Raw genomic sequence first — 18,093 nt, 5'->3', positions numbered from 1 at the left:
AAATCAGCCATCATGGACCACTGTAAATAATAATAATAATGATAATAATAATAATAATAATAATAATAATAATAATAACCACATCATGGATGGGGACAAGGGGAGGATTTTAATGTCGAAGGCTAACAAATACAAACGATGGAGGAGCCCACAGAGACCAGGAAGTGGGCGAGAAGTTCCATTAACCAGGACCAGGGGGCCTATACCCTCTCACATACCTGGGACTCCATCCTCCAGAGACCACCAGACGGCGGGGGGCGTGGCTGGTCTGACAGATTCTGACAGATCTGTCATATCGGTCACATGATAAAAAGGACACGTCATCCCATGTCAGATGACTGTCTGAGGAAGACAGCAGACGTGGTTCGAAAGTCAGCAAGGTAAAAACCATCTTTTCCTGACTTAGTTGTCAGTTAAAAAGTAATGCTATTCTGAACATTTCCATTCACTAAATAATAAATTAATTTGCTTTTAAGAGGCAATGACCCCAAAAGTAAAAACAATAAAACAAAATACTTTGCAGGTCCACTAAGAGACAGTGTGAGAGTTCATTACAACAGTTCAGCTAAGTTGGATTTACAATTGAGTCTTAATGCATCAACTCATTATTTCACAAAATATAATATTAATTAGATGCATAAACTATACGTGACTTCATTTAATAACTAACATGATATTATTGATAATTGATTGATGACAGTAATATTTGTGTCTAAACCTACTGTGATTAAACCAAAGTAGTGAGGACTGTTTACATCAGATTAAGGCCACATAATGAAGTCATTTGGAGGATCTTGGGTCTGAGTCACCTTCGTCTGATGCAGACAGTGTGACCTGAAACTGGACTATTTTTTCCAGCAGTTCAGTCATGAAGGATGCGTTGTGAATCAGCGGCTCTTCTGTGTCTTTGTTTGGACTCTGCTGCAGAATCTGTTGGGCCTTTTCGAACATTTCATCGCTGTAGTACGATCCCCCATTTGCTGACACCATCTTATCAATCTTCTTGATCAGCTCGACCACTTGAATTTTGTCCTTGCTCTTGTTGTTGAAGACTTGAAACCTGTCGCCACATCTGTTCAGCAGCTCTCTGAGTTTCACATGGCCGGTTTGCAGATAGTCATGTATGCTCATGTTGTCCTGACTCAGCTTGTCTCCATGAGTGAACAGGACGATCATGTAGTTCGATGCCTTTGGTCCAAACATCTTCTCCAGGGCCTGCACACAGTTTTCTTCTTCTTTGGTGAATCTGCCGATCTGAAGGACCAGCAGGAAGACGTGAGGGCCTGGAGACGACATATGGATGCATTTTGCGATCTCTTTATTTATGCTGTCTGCACTTTTAGACGTGTCCATAATACCAGGGGTGTCGACCACGATGATCCTTCTGGAGTATACAGCCGTTTCTCTCTCACAGGTCGCCGTCACTGATTCTGAACTTGTTTCAGACTTAAAAACATCTTTACTTTTGCCCAAGATGTTGTTACCAACGGCACTCTTCCCAACACCAGTTTTTCCAACCATCACAATCCTCAGAGGATCACCTGCAGAAAGAAATATATTCTGTTTATTCCTGATGTATTTATTGAATGAAAATATTGTAAAATTTATTTATAGATCATGTGTGATACTTCCTAGTGCTAATTGCAGTATAAAGAGAATATAAGGAATCTGCATAAAAGATCGAGACTCACCCTTGGGGATAGCGTTGCCCATTTCTGCTCTTGACTTTTGGAGAATGAACAGAAGCAGAGATCTCCACTGTTCGGCTTGAAACAGTTTCCCGAGCTCCGCCCACAGGGAGGATTCAGTTTATCAGCCTATTTCAATAACAGTCTGTCTGATCAAAGCTGATTCAGAGACTCTAGTGGAAGCTGCAGTTTGTCTGTCTTTAGGAATCTGACAAGAAGGGTTCTACCAAGGCTCCACGTAAGTAACTCTTTCCTTGTTTTGATGTTCCATTTATACATCTACTACAGCACTTGTATAAAAATTTGTATAAAGATGACAGATTGTGTTTAATATTGAAAAATCACAAATTAAAATGCTTCTTGAAATCATTTATTGGGACTTTGTTGGCTTTCAGTTTGTGACTCCATGAGAAGTTACTCAGAAAGAAATTGTTTTTAAAACTCCTTCTGATATTCAATCATAATATTAAATTAGGAGAAAATTGTATGTTTATGCAATTTCATTTTATTCTTCAGTCTTGTGACCTATTATTTCATGTTAAAAATAATTGTAAATATTTGTTTTTTTATATTTTGACACACAGCTCCATTTATATGTTTGCTACTCTGTGTTCTTGATTAACTCAATAATTGTTCATGGTAAATGCGTATGAATTCTCTATGATGTTAAATTAATTAACTGCTCATTGCAAATTCACTTGAGTTAAAACATATAGAAAATTTTCAGTTCTTTCATTATTGCTTCTTACTCTTGTTTTACATATTCAGTGAAGAAATTAGCTTTTTATTGTCTTTCTCAAGAACCATATGTCACAGAATATATTAATTAACATATTATTTCCCTTCCAGGAACATGCAGATATGATCTACTGCTTTAAAATATCTAGAATCAATCCACTAACTTGTCTTGCCTTGTCAAAAGAGATTGTAACATATGATTTCTCTGACTACTAATAGTTGTATAACATTATTGTTTGTGTTTCAGCAGGATATCCCAACATGTTCCCCATCGCTCTGCTCGGCAAGAACCCGGAGTTCAACTATATCGTTAAAAATGAAATCCGTAGTAATGGAAATGGTTCTGATAAAACACTGAATGAAGTGAACAACCCTTTCAAAATCATCAGTACTGATGATTTCTTTAATGAGAAATGTCCGCATGAGAACCAGCAGATGATTGACTTCATGGCACATACTGATGATGGCCATCATCTGTTCATACTGGCAGTAGATTCACAAAATGCTCAGATGGATAAAGTTGTTTCTCAAATCACTAAACTTCAAAAAGTCTTTGGAGAAAATGTCACAAAACACTTAGTTGTTGTGTTTGAAAACTATAAAAGCCACAAGTCACTCAGTCAGCTGAAGGAAATGTTCAACATCGAACTGGGAACACTCAGTGAACATCTGGTCGATGACTGTAAGAAGTGGTGTTCTCTGGAATTCAAGTACGATGACAGAAACCACGTTAAGGAAGTTAAGAAGAGAGAGAGGAATGAATCGAAAAGGACAAGGTAAAAGCTTAATTTGTGTACATCAGTTCTTATTATGTTTATTATTTCTGTTATGTTCAATTTCTGTGGCTTCCACATCAAGATGGCAACCCTGAGTGAACATTTGGTCTATAGCTGTATAAAGTGATGTTCAAAGCATCAGTTATTCCCATACAACAACAAAGACTGCAGTAAAGAAATCATGAAGAAAAGAAAAAAGATTTGAAAATGTAAAAAGTTCGTTTGTGCAAGTCAGTTATTATGTGTATTTTCTGTGGACACTAAGTCCCATTTCATGAAGCTCCTGTTCCTTTGTATATGTTCTTATGGCAGGTTTCTGAAGAGTTGTGTCTGGAAAAGATCTAATTTTTCTCGTGTTTCTGACACAACTAATGCAACAATGGTCACTGATATCCATAGTAACAACAACAATGGCAGACTAATTAAAGGGTTTGATATAATGTGATTTATTATTGTAGAAAAGAACAAATGTTTTGGAGTTCATCAGATCTGTTAGATCACTAATGTTAAATGCACAAGTTGATGACAAGTGCTCCTCGGGAGCTTCAGTAACTCACACTGAATGGTGTTTGGTGTATGCCAGTTTGGGTTCCTGCAAAAAAAAAAAAAAGCAGTATTATGTTTTGTCTTTCCATAAATTTCTTTTTGCTGAGGAAACCCGCTGAAAACACAAGCTAGCTCCAAAAACAGATATTAATGTGAAGATCTGTTATGAATTTGTTTGTTGTCATTTATATTCTGATTATTGTTTCAGAAATGACGATCATCATGAGAGATCAGGTAAGTCTTTGTTTGAAATGTATGTTGGGATATTGGACAATATTTTGAATATCATCATTAGCAATTAGATTTTAAATATAAATAAATGTACAGACAATAAATAAATTACACTCAGACACTAATTTAATTCACATAATGTTTGGGTTCAACAAACAAATTTAATACAACAGTTTACATTTGTCTTTTTACGTTATGACAACTTCTTGTAAAATTATGTTTAAACAACAAACTATAAAAGAGTTAGAGGAACAGTTTTTCCTCTACAATCAAAATGATTTTTATTTGACTTATTTGAATGTCTGAAGTTAAGATAATGGAGAGGACCTGACTTCTACAAACACAGAAATTTAAGTTCAAAATTTGTATAATATTAGGCTGATGTTAACATCTAAATCAGTAAATTTGATGTTTTGTTTTTTTTAAAAATCTTACAGAATGTATTGAAGTACATGTTGGACATTGGTCTTCTGAATACATTTTTAGTGTTTTGTTACTTTAAAAAGTTAACTATAATAAAGTACAACAAGGTGGGAACACAAGCAGTGCTTGTACTGTTTGAAATGTTTTCTAATTTGTTTACATTGTATAAGCAGCTTCAGTGTTATTTCTCACTTCATGTAGACACAGAAACAGCTAAATCAATTATAAATGTCACAAATATGGGCTTATTGTTATTGTTATTATTAACAGTAGTTCATGTTGTCATTATATTTACTGATACCTGTATCATTTACATTTCAATTCTGTAGGTTCCCGCATTCATTCACGATGTGAGTAACACCGTAAACTTGTTATCCCTTTCTACTTGTTTTGTGGAGCATCACTATTGTGTTATTTTTGGTGCATAATGACAGTAATTCCTTATATTTGGGCTGATCTTAGACTGCTGGACATTGCTCCTCATAAAAATACATTCTCTTCAAAATCGCCACAAATTCTGCATACTTCAGTGTTCATTGTATGTCATGTACAGATGTATGTTTTTGTTGTAAAATATATGCATGTTATCCACTACCAGAAAAAAAGTTTGGGCAAACCTCCTCATTCAATGGTTTTTATTTAATTATTTTCTACATTGTAGATGAACATTGAAGACATCCAAACTACAAAATAATACAGATGGAATAAAGTTCGAAACAAAAAAGTGTTAATCTTCAGTATTAATTGAAAATGTGTAAAAAAAAAAAAAGAAATAAATGAAAAGCATTGAATAGAAAGGTGTGTCCAAACTTTTGACAGATAAGTATGTTATATTTGTCCTCAGTCCAGTACGCTTGCCAAGTACTTATGCACCCTCATACAAAGCACCAGAACAAGCAATGGGTACATGTTAGAAGATAGAACACAATACATATAACTTTGATGATTACTGTTTTTTTATTATTATTTTGCAGTATCCCTTTGCTAATAAACAAATGCAGAGGCAAAATAAAGCTATCTCAGATTTTCATGACTTCCTTTAGTTCTGATGCCCCCTAGAGAAATCATTGGTAACTGCTGATGGAATAATTGAAAATTTGCACCAACTGCTTCTTCCAGATGAGAGCAAATCTTCCATGTCACCACGAGTATTCAACATAGTTCTGCTGGGACAAACTGGGACTGGAAAGAGTGCATCTGGAAACACCATCCTGACTGCTATGGATCCCAAACTGGATCCAAATCAGCTTTTTAAATCCAGGCCGAGCTCCACACCAGTCACCTCCAAGTGTGAATTCAAAGAGATAGATGTGTTCGGCAGGCTGGTTAGAGTGATCGACACCCCAGATTTCTCTGATGAGGATGTAGACTCTCAGACACATGTAGAGGAGTGTAAGAAGTACTGTCAGCCAGGACGCTGTGTGGTGTTACTGGTGATACAGATGGGTCGGTTTACAGATGGTGAGAGGGGAATATTAGAAAGGCTGGAGAAAAAGCTTGGCTGGAGGATCAGGGAGAGCACAATCGTGCTGCTGACACATGGAGAGAATGCAAAAGGCCAGGAAGAGAGTTTCATTGCTGAACGGACTTACCTCGACTCCATGGTGCGAGCATGCGACGGTCGCTTCCATGTATTCCAGAACACCTCCAAAAACTCTAAACAAGTCATAGAGCTCTTCAAGAAAATTTCAGATTTTGAAACATTTCCACAGTTAAAAGAAAAAACAACATTCTGTGAGTGCTCTATATCTTAGCTTGATTCACATTGAATGTCCAGATAACAAAGTACTTCCAGCGTCTATGTACCAGTCTGTGTAATGTTTAAACTACAAATGTAATGTGTTGTTATGTGAACTTGCAGTTAAAGTGTAATATATGTTAAGATCTGCTCTTTTCTACAAACTTTTTGAATATTTAATGTGTTTATCCATAAAATGTTTTAATGTTTATTCATGTTTGGGAAATTGAAGGAACCTTCAGAGACATATAAGTCAGATAAAAAGATGGATATTAGTTTCACCACTGTGTTCTGTATAGAGAAAAGTCCGACACATGTTGAGCTGAGCATAACACAGCTGGTCAGTAGTTCTGCTGTGGTGTTTGAAAGGGTTTTACTAATCTATTGCACAAATTTTACAAAATGATAATGTGCTGTTTAATTTCTACTTTTTTGTGATTGATCCTTAAACAAAGCATTTTTTTTAATTAGCTCAAAAAGGGGATGCAGTGGATAATAAAAACTAAACTTAATGCATAACTGTGAAGTATTGATCAGTTCATCATTCCATTCCTTTTCAAAATGTAGAGATTCTGTTAATGAAACAGAGAACTGTTTCACTATTTACAAATAATTTTTACTGTCAGGTGATATGTTAAAATATATTGTTGATTTTTTTTAAGTTTGTACTTAAAATTATAAGAAATTTCATGAGATTCTAACTATTAGAGCTTAAAGACACAAACTCTGAGACTTGCATACTCTACACCTTATTTACCCTTATCTCCATCAGAGCTGAATTCAGATAAAACAAAAGAATAATCAAACTAATTTAAAATAAATATCAATCAGGTAACAAAACTGATATACCAATTAAATAATAATAATAATTAAAGGGAAGTAGCAACAGTGTGTATTGAAGAGGGATACTCAAACCTGGTCAACTGGTCAATTAATAAAGATGACAATATATTTCTTATACAGAATCATTGATGTGCTGTGTGTGGAGTATTTTTTTTATTAAAGTGCTGTGTTTAATAGACTTGAATGTGTACACTTCATCTGTCCTGTGATTATTTTACTGGTGTAGTGAAAGATAAAAACAAAATACTTTGAGAAATGTCCTCAATAACGTTTTCACGAGTAGCAAGATACCACCTGGTACTAATTTCAATTCTGCCATGAACCCATTAATCTAATTTGCAGAAATTTACTAAATGCAAGAATAAATACAATTCACTAGCAAGGGAAGATTAAAAAAACAAACAAACAGCATTGCAAATGTTGGACACCCCCTGGTGAAGCATGTTCTGATAAATGACACAAACATACTAAAAGTAGTTCTACCCCATGAACATAGGAAGGCTCATTTGAGACAAAGCCAGCACTATAATAGAAATGCTGTCTAAAAATTATAAACCTGAACAAAAATAGTGGAAGAAGCAGGAGAATGAGCTACAAGTCCTGAAATTATTCAAATAGCAAGGAAATAAATTGAAAGACTTCACAAAGAAATATGCACAGAAGCTATTAACTTTAGGAGTCAAATTAAAAAGTAAGTCGCCCACCTTGGATAAAACAATATCCTTGAAAACCAAACCTTAATTGATCCTGTGCTTTACCTCCTTTATTGTGTTTTCTGCTTTTTAAAAAAGCTTTCTACGCCTGATGTTTTACCCGTGGTTCGAGTTTATTTCTTAAACCAGTCGCAACAGCCACAACTTATTTCCATTCAACTAAAAATCCATTTTCTTTCTTCCCCAGGAATGGGAGAGCAGAAAAAAGATATAAATTGTATTCTAGATGAAAATTCTAATTGATTTTGGGTTGGTATCTCTGCCCTGCCAATAGGGTGGTCTATGGTTGAGGCATACAGTTTGCTGTAGATGAACACCTGCTGTTATGTCGTAAAAGTGTTTACTATGAGCTTCACAGCCTGGTCTTTGCTGCCCCCCAGTGGATGAATCATTTCTTGCAGACACACATTTGTGAAAATGGAACCGCACAACATTTAGCATCATTAAATGAAAGATGATCAGACTGTTTTAGCTTTGTCTATACTGATGCATGATATCTTTTAATGTTTCCATTTGTTTTGCTTGTAAAAAAAATGTGTGATACAACTATAAAAAGTATAGTGTTTTCTTCTGAATTTTTGTGGAATAAAAGCATAAAGTTCCATGAAAAAAATTTTCAAGAAAGGTTTAAGTAAAATGTTGTGGTTACAAGGTACATTTTTTGGATTGCAGAACTTGCTGTGAAGAAATCTTTTTATGATGTAATATCACCACTTTCATAAGACTTACATGTTAACCATCTTTATATTTTCTTTCATACATAATAAACATTAAAGACACACAAGTTGAACGGTTGGGTATTTTCTCTGATTTGAAATTAAAAACAGTTTGCTTAAACATGAAAGATCTCAGATACAGTCACAGTGGGAACTCAAAGCTACAACAGTCTGTCTGCCTTTTATTACTGATGTTCCCTCAACCGTTCTTTCCTGGAGGGGTTGTGGTGCTCTATCTTTCTCTTCAAAAAACTTTAGTGTTCAGTGTGTTCTATTAGAATCAAGTCACGCGACGTTCTTGTCCAGCAATGTTTAAACTACAAATGTAGTACAAATGTTGATGTTATGTGAACTTGCAGTTAAGGTGTAATATATGCAGCAGGAAGAATTTGTTAGCCTAAATGAATCAACTCCCTCTAGTCATATTAACTGTCATATTCCTGGAATCACAGGCCGAGGAGGAGTAGTAGCAGCAATCTACCATTCTAGTTTAAAATTGAACCAGAGGCCTAAACCTGATTACAGCTCATTTGAAAATCTCACTCTTAGTCTCTCTCATCCAAATTTGAAAGCTCAGAAACCAGTTTTATTTGTTGTTATATATCGTCCTCCTGCTCCTTATTCTGAGTTTTTCTCTCAATTCTCAGACTTTTTATCTGAATTAGTGCTCAGTTCAGACAAAGTTATTATTGTGGGTGACTTTAACATTCATGTTGACGTAGACAGCGACAGCCTTACAACAGCTTTTAATTCACTATTAGACTCAATTGGGTTTTCTCAACATGTAAATAAACCAACTCATAGTTTTAATCACACTCTTGACCTTGTCCTGACTTATGGCATAGAAATTGAAGAGTTAACAGTATTTCCCCAGAATCCTCTTCTTTCTGACCATTTTATGATAACATTTCAATTTAAAGTAAAGGATTGTTTAGCAGCTGAGAACAAATATCATTACAGTAGGTGTTTGTCTGACAATTCAGTATCTAAATTTAAGGAAATAATACCCTCACTGTTTACTTCAGCAACATTTACTGATAAATCAGAAGGCAAATATAATTTTACCCCCACAGAAGTGGATTATTATGTGAATAATGCTTCAGCCTCACTGCGTACAACTCTTGATAGTGTTGCACCTGTAAAAAAGAAAGTTATATCTCAGAGAAGACTTGCTCCTTGGTATAATTCCAGCTGTGGACTTTAAAGCAGGCATCCCGAAAGCTGGAAAGAAAGTGGTATTCCACTAATTCAGAGGTAGTGTATGTGGCTTGGAAAAATAGTCTAGTAATCTATAAAAAAGCTCTTCGTAATGCCAGGACAACTTATTATTCATCTTTAATAGAGGAGAACAAGAATAACCTTAGGTTTCTCTTTAGCACTGTAGCCAGGCTGACAAAGAGTCAGAGCACCGTTGAACCTTGTATTCCTTTAGCTTTAACCAGTAACGACTTCATGAGCTTCTTTACACATAAAATAGTTATGATTAGAGATAAAATTAATCTGGCCCTTCCTACAAATGTCACAGATGCTTTTGAATTGGCTGTTAGACCTGATGAATCTTTAGAATTCTTCACTCCTATATGTCTCTCTGAACTAATTTCAACAGTTTCTACATCCAAACCAGCAACATGTCTTTTAGATCCTATCCCAACTAGACTCTTCAAGGAGATTTTACCTTTAATTAATTCTTCATTGTTAGATCTGATTAATCTCTCTCTCTAGTAACAGGCTATGTACCACAGGCTTTTAAGGTTGCTGTCATCAAACCTTTGCTTAAAAAGCCCACTTTAGATCCAGATGTGTTAGCTAACTATAGACCAATATCTAACCTACCATTTCTCTCTAAAATTCTGGAAAGAACAGTTGCAAATCAATTATGTGAACACTTACAAAGGAATAACGTGTTTGAAGTGTTTCAGTCAGGCTTCAGAGTGCAACATAGCACAGAAACAGCTCTAGTGAAAGTTACTAATGACCTTCTCATAGCATCAGATAATGGACTAGTCTTTATACTTGTTTTGTTAGATCTTAGTCCAGCGTTTGACACAATCGACCACAAAATTTTATTACAGCGTCTAGAACATTCAATTGGCATTAAAGGGACAGCACTGGACTGGTTTAAATCCTACTTATCAGATAGGTTCCAGTTTGTGCATGTCAACAATAACTCTTCTGAGCATACTAAAGTTAATCATGGAGTTCCTCAGGGTTCTGTCTTAGGACCGATACTTTTCACATTATACATGGTTCCTTTAGGCAATATTATTAGGAAGCATTGTATTAACTTCCATTGTTATGCAGATGACACACAATTGTATTTATCTATAAAGCCAGATGAAACTGATCAGTTAGCTAGACTGCAAGATTGTCTTAAGGACATTAAAACCTGGATGACTTTTAACTTCCTACTGCTAAATTCAGACAAAACTGAAGTCATTGTATTTGGCCCCAAACATCTTAGAAACTCGCTTTCAAAGCAAATAGTTACTCTGGATGGCATCACATTGGCCTCCAGTACTACTGTGAGGAATCTTGGAGTTATTTTTGACCAGGACATGTCCTTTAACTCGCACATAAAGCAAGTCTGTAGGACTTCCTTTTTTCACCTGCGTAATATTGTAAAAGTCAGGAACATCCTGTCTCAGAGTGATGCAGAACAATTAGTTCATGCTTTTGTTACTTCCAGGCTTCACTATTGCAATTCCTTATTATCGGGTTGTCCAAATAGCTCTTTCAAACATCTACAGTTGATCCAAAACGCTGCTGCGAGAGTACTGACAGGAGTGAGCAAAAGAGATCATATTTCCCCTATACTTGCTTCTCTTCACTGGCTTCCTGTTAAATCCAGAATAGAATTTAAAATCCTTCTTCTGACATATAAAGCTCTTAACAGCCAATCTCCATCATATCTTAAAGATCTGTTAGTACCATATTATCCTAGTAGAACTCTTCGCTGTCAAACTGCAGGCTTACTTGTTGTTCCTAGAATTTCTAAAAGTAGAATGGGAGGCAGAGCCTTCAGTTATCAGGCGCCTCTCCTGTGGAACCTGCTCCCAGTTTGGGTTTGGGAGGCAGACACCCTCTCTATTTTTAAGACCAGGCTTAAAACGTTCCTTTTTGACAAATCTTATAGTTGGGGCTGACTGGGTGACCCACAGGGGTTCGGCTTGTGTCTTCATTGCACAGCTGACTCCCTCTTGGACGTCCCTTCGTTCTGCCCCTAGTCATGCTGCTATAGGCCTAGGCTGCTGGGGGACTTCTCTTGACGCACTGAGCCCTTCTCTATCTACCTTTACATTTAATATGTATACCGTTATTGCAGTGCATTCACTCTGTTTGCCCCTGTGCTATTTCTCCAAGTGTCCCTGGTCCCAGAGCTGGATGCTTCAGATCTGCGGTCGATGTTCCACCAGCTGGTCCAGTCTCCACCATGTCCACTGTGGGATGCTGCTGCTGACCTTCCTCCAGCCCTCTACTTCCAACTCCCCTTTACCACCAGTCAACTCTGCATCGCCCTCACTATACTTGTTATGCTAACTTACATACTGTTTGAATTTTACTGCTAGCTATATATGGAGTATGTTTAATGTCAGAGCCGTACATCATAAGAGTAAACTATGAGTCAGTTTTCAATGTTGACTTATACTTTGTCTGTGTCACATATCCTGTCATGCATGTATCCAAATGTGTGTTGTGTTTTCCTTGCTTTCCCACACCTCCCTCTTCTCCCATCCCTTCCCCTTGCCCTCCTCTGTCCCTCTCAACCTGCCCGGCCAGCAGGCAGATGGGTTCCCCCTATATAGAGCCGGGTTCTGCTCGAGGTTTCTTCCCTGTTAAAAGGGTGTTTTTCCTTGCCACTGTCGCCTTTGGGCTTGCTCTGGGGGTCAGGCATATGGGTTCTGTAAAGCGTCTTGAGACGATTTGACTGTAATTGACGCTATATAAATAAAATTGAATTGAATTGAATTGAATTGAAGATCTACATATTTATTTTCATATGCTATGTGTCTATCTATAAAATGTCTTGATGTTTATTCATGTTTGGGAAATTGAAGGAACCTTTTGAGGCGTATAACTCAGATTAAAAGATGGATACTAGTTTCACCACTGTGTGTTTTGTATAGAGAAAAATCCAACACGTATATGGCCGAGCATCACATGCCTGGGCAGCAGTCCTGCTATGGCATTTAAAATGGTTGTACTAAACTGCTGTCAAAAAAAAATTTGCAAAATGAAAAATATGTGGTTTAATTTCTGCTTTTTTGGTGATTTATGATGATACAAAGCAAGGTTTTTCAATTGGCTCAAAAAGGGAATGCATTGAAAAATAAAATTAAACTCAGTGGATAACTGTGAAATATTGATCAATTCATCATTTCATTCCTTTTTTCCAAAATGTAGAGATTCTGTTTTGTTGAAGTTTGCAATTAAAATTGTAAGAAATTTTGGGAGATTCTAACCTTTAGATGGCCCAAACTGTGAGACTTGCATGCTTTACACCTTGTTAATGCCCATTTAATCAAAGAGGCATTTTTGTGTTTCTGTATTTTATTTTTTTCAATTGTTTTTGGTGGTGTCAATTCTACAATTCTACAATTTCATTTAGCAGACGCTTTTTTCCAAAGCGACGTACAACACAAGCAAGAATTCAGACATGAGGAAAAACCTGTAGTAAGTGCAAAAAGTGCAAAAAGTGCGATTGGTCAAAGGTGTTGCTGTCAATACACATGACAGAAAAACTGCTATTTTTGATCTTTATATTAGGCCTATGAAGCAAGTGTATTTTACATAGCATTTTTTTGGCCAATCAGAAGATAAAAACCTTGATTTGTGTCAGAAACAATAGCTGTTTTACATAGCCTAAACATTACGACACATCATTCTATAATTTTGGACTTTCAATATAAATGTTGTTTCTATCCATTGACATATCACACAGTGTGATAATCCCAGATCTTTCCCTCTGAGCATTTAGTTTATCTATAAAAAAAAAAAAATTAAAATCATTAATTCACACATACCTGCGTATTCAGTGAATCGGTCCCCATTTTGCATGCAGGCGTGAATATGTGTACACACTAGTTCTGGGTAACCTGATATCTGGAGACCCCCCTAAATAAAAAATTCCGGCCCTCAGCATATGAGGACGCAGTTACATAACAGTCACACAAAAACTCCTTTTCAAACATTTAACCAGCAGAGATGAGAGGAAATAAGCAAAGTTCAGATTTTACTCATTTTGCAGAGAATTATGAAGCCAAAAGGAACAGAGGACCTGTTTAACAAAGGAAAGCAGCGGACTTTTACTGGAAGCTGTATAGCTGATGATCACACACTTAAATTAAGTAACCAGTTGTAAAGCAGATACAAAATAAACATAATATAATAAACAATCAATCTGTCCAGAGAAAATCCTGAGGAAACAAGAGTCATGCTGGGAGTCAGAGGTAAATTAAGAAAATTAGACAAAAAGGTGGATGACAAAGTTCAACCTTTGTCAGTGTTGAAGTCAAAACAAAAAGAAGAATCAAAACGCAAGCAATGAGAGCTGGCAGTGAATCGAGAGAAGATCCAGCAGAGGATCAGAGAGAAGGAAGAAGGCGTGAAGGTGCTGCAGCAAGAGATGGCCGAGCTGAGGAGGAGAAGCTCTGAGCTGGAGCTGCTCTCACAAACAGACGACCACATCCAGTTTCTGCAGAACTACACCCTGCTGGGGCGTCTCAGTGAAGCCACAGACTCGGATGTGTCGGACGCCACGGATAAACCTCAGAACGTTCTGAGTGAAGAGTCGACCAAGAGCTCACAGATGAACGCTGAAGTGGGGGTTTTGCTGTCAGAAGGAGATCAAAAGATCAGAGATGAACTCTTAAAATACTCCTGTCAAACCACACTGGATCCAAATACAGCACATTGCTGCATCAAGGTAGAGGATAGATTCAGAGCTATGCATAGTTTTACTACTAAACCCTTAGGTAGAGATCATCCAGACAGATTCACTGACTGGTATCAGGTGTTGTGTAGAGAGAGTATGACTGGCAGTTGTTACTGGGAGGTGGAGTGGAAGGGAAGAGAAGTTTTCATAGCTGTCTCATCAAAAAGTATCAGCCGAACCGGAGCAGAAAGTGCATTTGGAAGCAATAGCATGTCCTGGGTTTTACATTGTTTCCTTGATGGGTATGAATTCAGACACAACAACTCCAGAACTTCCGTCTCAGGTCCTCCGTCCTCCAGAATCAGAGTTCACCTGGATCCCCCTGACAAGTGCAAGTGGAGTTTTGTGTCCTTCTACAGCATCTCTGACACCATGACTTTAATCCACAAAGTTAATATAGGTTATGGTTTGCAGGTCTGTCTTGGGTTTGGTTTATATGACGGTTCTTCTGCTGAAATCTGCAAACTTTCAAACACATAAAGACAAAAGTCATGGAAGTTATCTGGAGGGTGTTTCTTGATTTAAATCTGTGTCTTCACTCAACAACAATAATTAACATTTTTCTCTTAGTATCTGTCAGTCAAGATTGTATCTGAAAGTTGATGTTTTTAAGAAATAACAGCAGAACATGATTTTAAAAAAACAAACACAACATGTTAAACTGAACTTCTTTGATAATGTGACAGATTATTACTGGATGTTTGGATTGTTATCTAACTGCTTTGATCACATATAATCTATTGTCTGTTGTAACAGTTTTGGTTTGATTATTGATTTGTTCATTGATCTGTGCAGCTTGATTTACACACGTGGACAAAATTGTTGGTACCCCTCAGTTAAAGAAGGAAAAACCCACAATTCTCACTGAAATCACTTGAAACTCACAAAAGTAACAATAAATAAAAATGTATTGAAAATTAAATAATCAAAATCAGCCATCACTTTTGAATTGTTGATTAACATAATTATTTAAAAAAAACAAACTAATGAAACAGGGCTGGACAAAAATGATGGTACCCATAACTTAATATTTTGTTGCACAACCTTTTGAGGCAATCACTGCAATTAAACGATTTCTGTATTTGTCAATGAGCGTTCTGCAGCTGTCAACAGGTATTTTGGCCCACTCCTCATGAGCAAACAGCTCCAGTTGTCTCAGGTTTGATGGGTGTCTTCTCCAAATGGCATGTTTCAGCTCCTTCCACATATGTTCAATGGGATTCAGATCTGGGCTCATAGAAGGCCACTTTAGAATAGTCCAACGCTTTTCTCTCAGCCATTCTTGGGTGTTTTTGGCTGTGTGTTTTGGATCGTTGTCCTGTTGGAAGACCCATGACCTGCGACTGAGACCAAGCTTTCTGACACTAGGCAGCACATTTCTCTCCAGAATGCCTTGATAGTCTTCAGATTTCATCTTACCTTGCACACTTTCAAGACACCCTGTGCCAGATGCAGCAAAGCAGCCCCAAAACATTACTGAGCCTCCTCCATGTTTCACCGTAGGGACAGTGTTCTTTTCTTCGTACGCTTGGTTTTTGAGTCTATGAACATAGAGTCGATGTGCCTTACCAAAAAGCTCCAGTTTGGTCTCATCTGTCCAAAGGACATTCTCCCAGAAGCTTTGTGGCTTGTCAACATGCATTTTTGCAAATTCCAGTCTGGCTTTTTTATGAGTTTTTTTCAGCAGTGGTGTCCTCCTTGGTCGTCTCCCATGAAGTCCACTTTGGCTCAAACAACGACGAATGGTGCGATCTGACACTGATGTACCTTGGCCTTGGAGTTCACCTTTAATTTCTTTGGAGGTTGCTCTGGGCTCTTTGGATACAATTCCAATGATCCGTCTCTTCAATTTGTCATCAATTTTCCTCTTGCGGCCACGTCCAGGGAGGTTGGCTACTGTCCCGTGGGTCTTGAACTTCTGAATAATATGAGCCACTGTTGTCACAGGAACTTCAAGCTGTTTAGAGATGGTCTTATAGCCTTTACCTTTAAGATGTTTGTCTATCATTTTTTTTCGGATGTCCTGGGACAATTCTCTCCTTCGCTTTCTGTTGTCCATGTTCAGTGTGGTACACACCTTTTCACCAAACAGCAGGGTGACTACTTGTCTCCCTTTAAATAGGCAGACTGACTGATTATGAGTTTGGAAACACCTGTGATGTCAATTAAATGACACACCTGAGTTAATCATGTCACTCTGGTCAAATAGTTTTCAATCTTTTATAGAGGTACCATCATTTTTGTCCAGGCCTGTTTCATTAGTTTGTTTTTTTAAATAATTATGTTAATCAACAATTCAAAAGTAATGGCTGTTTTTGATTATTTAATTTTCAATAAATTTTTATTTATTGTTACTTTTGTGAGTTTCAAGTGATTTCAGTGAGAATTGTGGGTTTTTCCTTCTTTAACTGAGGGGTACCAACAATTTTGTCCACGTGTGTAGCTGCAGGTCACAATATTACAAAACTAAACATATAGAATACTTTAATATAAAATACTTGATTACAGAACTGAAAATAAAGTTGTTTTTGTTGAACTTAAATAACTGACTGAGCAGGTTTGACAAGTTGTAGCGCAACAACTAAAATATTGGTTTCTGGAATTTCAAAATGGTTCTCCAAATATAGCTAAGAAAACAATATTTTTTTATTTTTCAGACCTGGATGAAGGGGAAAACATCTATACCAAGTCTGTTCATAGTTTTAGTTGGTGAAACTTTTTCACAGCAAACATTGTAGTGAGATTCTCATGGATTTACAGGAAGCATCACTTCCCTGTTGAGTGTGGATGGAGCTGTATGTTACATCTGTTGTCCACCAGGGGTCTCCTTTGTCCCTGTTTTCAGGTTCCATGTTCACAGTCTGTGTGACTGTCCTCTCGTCCAACTTCATCTGAGAGACCTTTTCTATTCTGTCCACTTTTTACTTCACCAAACACAATTTCACAGTTTACAAACAATTGTTGTGCAAAGACACATTTTTTAAATCTACTGTTGACATTTTACAGTTGTAGAAATAGCATTTTGTGAGATTATATCTGTTCAAGGCGTTCAAGACTAATAACCTGCCATGAAATGATTTGATAATTAATTTTTATTTATTTAATGATCATAAGTTTGATTACTGACATGAAAAGGTGTTGATATTTGATTCTTTAAAATGTACACACGGTTTTATGAACAGAATTCGAGGAAAAACGATTATTTTAGAACAATTTTCTGTTCGTGCAGATTTTCCCTATTTTTTGTGATAAAATCTGTTAAAGTATCCCTTTACATGTCAACCCTAAAGAAAAAAGATTATAAATAATGTGAATATCTAAAAGCTGTATTGTTATGTATCAGTGTGTTTTCCTGTGTGACATCTTGTACTGCTTTGAGGGGAAAAAGTTGGATATGTGGGTTTCATATTTTAATTGATCAACATACCATCAATTTTAACCCCATCCAAAATGAAAGAAAAAAACACAATTTTTTCAAAAAAAATTAAATAAAATTAGATTAAACAAAGACTAATGATGTTCATAAACAGGATTTATGTTATTTTATGTTATTTTGCTTGAAATTTCTCCTGCAACTCAAAATAAACCAAGAAAACAGCAAGATGGTTAATGATTTGAAATCTGTGTGTCAACGATGAAATCCACCTTCTGTTGAAAATAGTAAAATTACAGAACAGAAACATAAATATTGTGTTCCCCACTTATATTATCATGGACCAGTGTGCTGCTAATAAACAAACAGCTGTGAA

General features: G+C 36.5%; 2 protein-coding genes across 2 annotated transcripts; one reads left to right on the top strand and one right to left on the bottom strand.

The window, feature by feature from the left end:
- Positions 1-776: 776 nt before the first annotated feature.
- Positions 777-1,713, bottom strand: LOC127530963 (GTPase IMAP family member 7-like). Its single transcript, XM_051938969.1, has 2 exons — positions 1,688-1,713; positions 777-1,570 (listed from the first exon to the last, which is right to left on the bottom strand). The coding sequence occupies exons 1-2, from the start codon at positions 1,711-1,713 to the stop codon at positions 781-783; spliced, it is 816 nt and encodes a 271-aa protein (XP_051794929.1). The 3' UTR covers positions 777-780.
- Positions 1,714-3,059: 1,346 nt separating this feature from the next.
- Positions 3,060-17,239, top strand: LOC127530962 (GTPase IMAP family member 5-like). Its single transcript, XM_051938968.1, has 5 exons — positions 3,060-3,202; positions 3,957-3,982; positions 5,522-6,033; positions 13,982-14,335; positions 17,165-17,239. Exons 1-5 carry the CDS (start codon positions 3,060-3,062, stop codon positions 17,237-17,239), a joined length of 1,110 nt encoding a protein of 369 aa, XP_051794928.1.
- The last annotated feature ends 854 nt before the right edge of the window (positions 17,240-18,093 follow it).

This window comes from Acanthochromis polyacanthus, chromosome 18 (genome assembly GCF_021347895.1).
Source record: "Acanthochromis polyacanthus isolate Apoly-LR-REF ecotype Palm Island chromosome 18, KAUST_Apoly_ChrSc, whole genome shotgun sequence".
In the NCBI taxonomy this organism is placed as follows: domain Eukaryota; kingdom Metazoa; phylum Chordata; class Actinopteri; family Pomacentridae; genus Acanthochromis; species Acanthochromis polyacanthus.
This window is presented reverse-complemented; position numbering and strand designations above follow the sequence as displayed.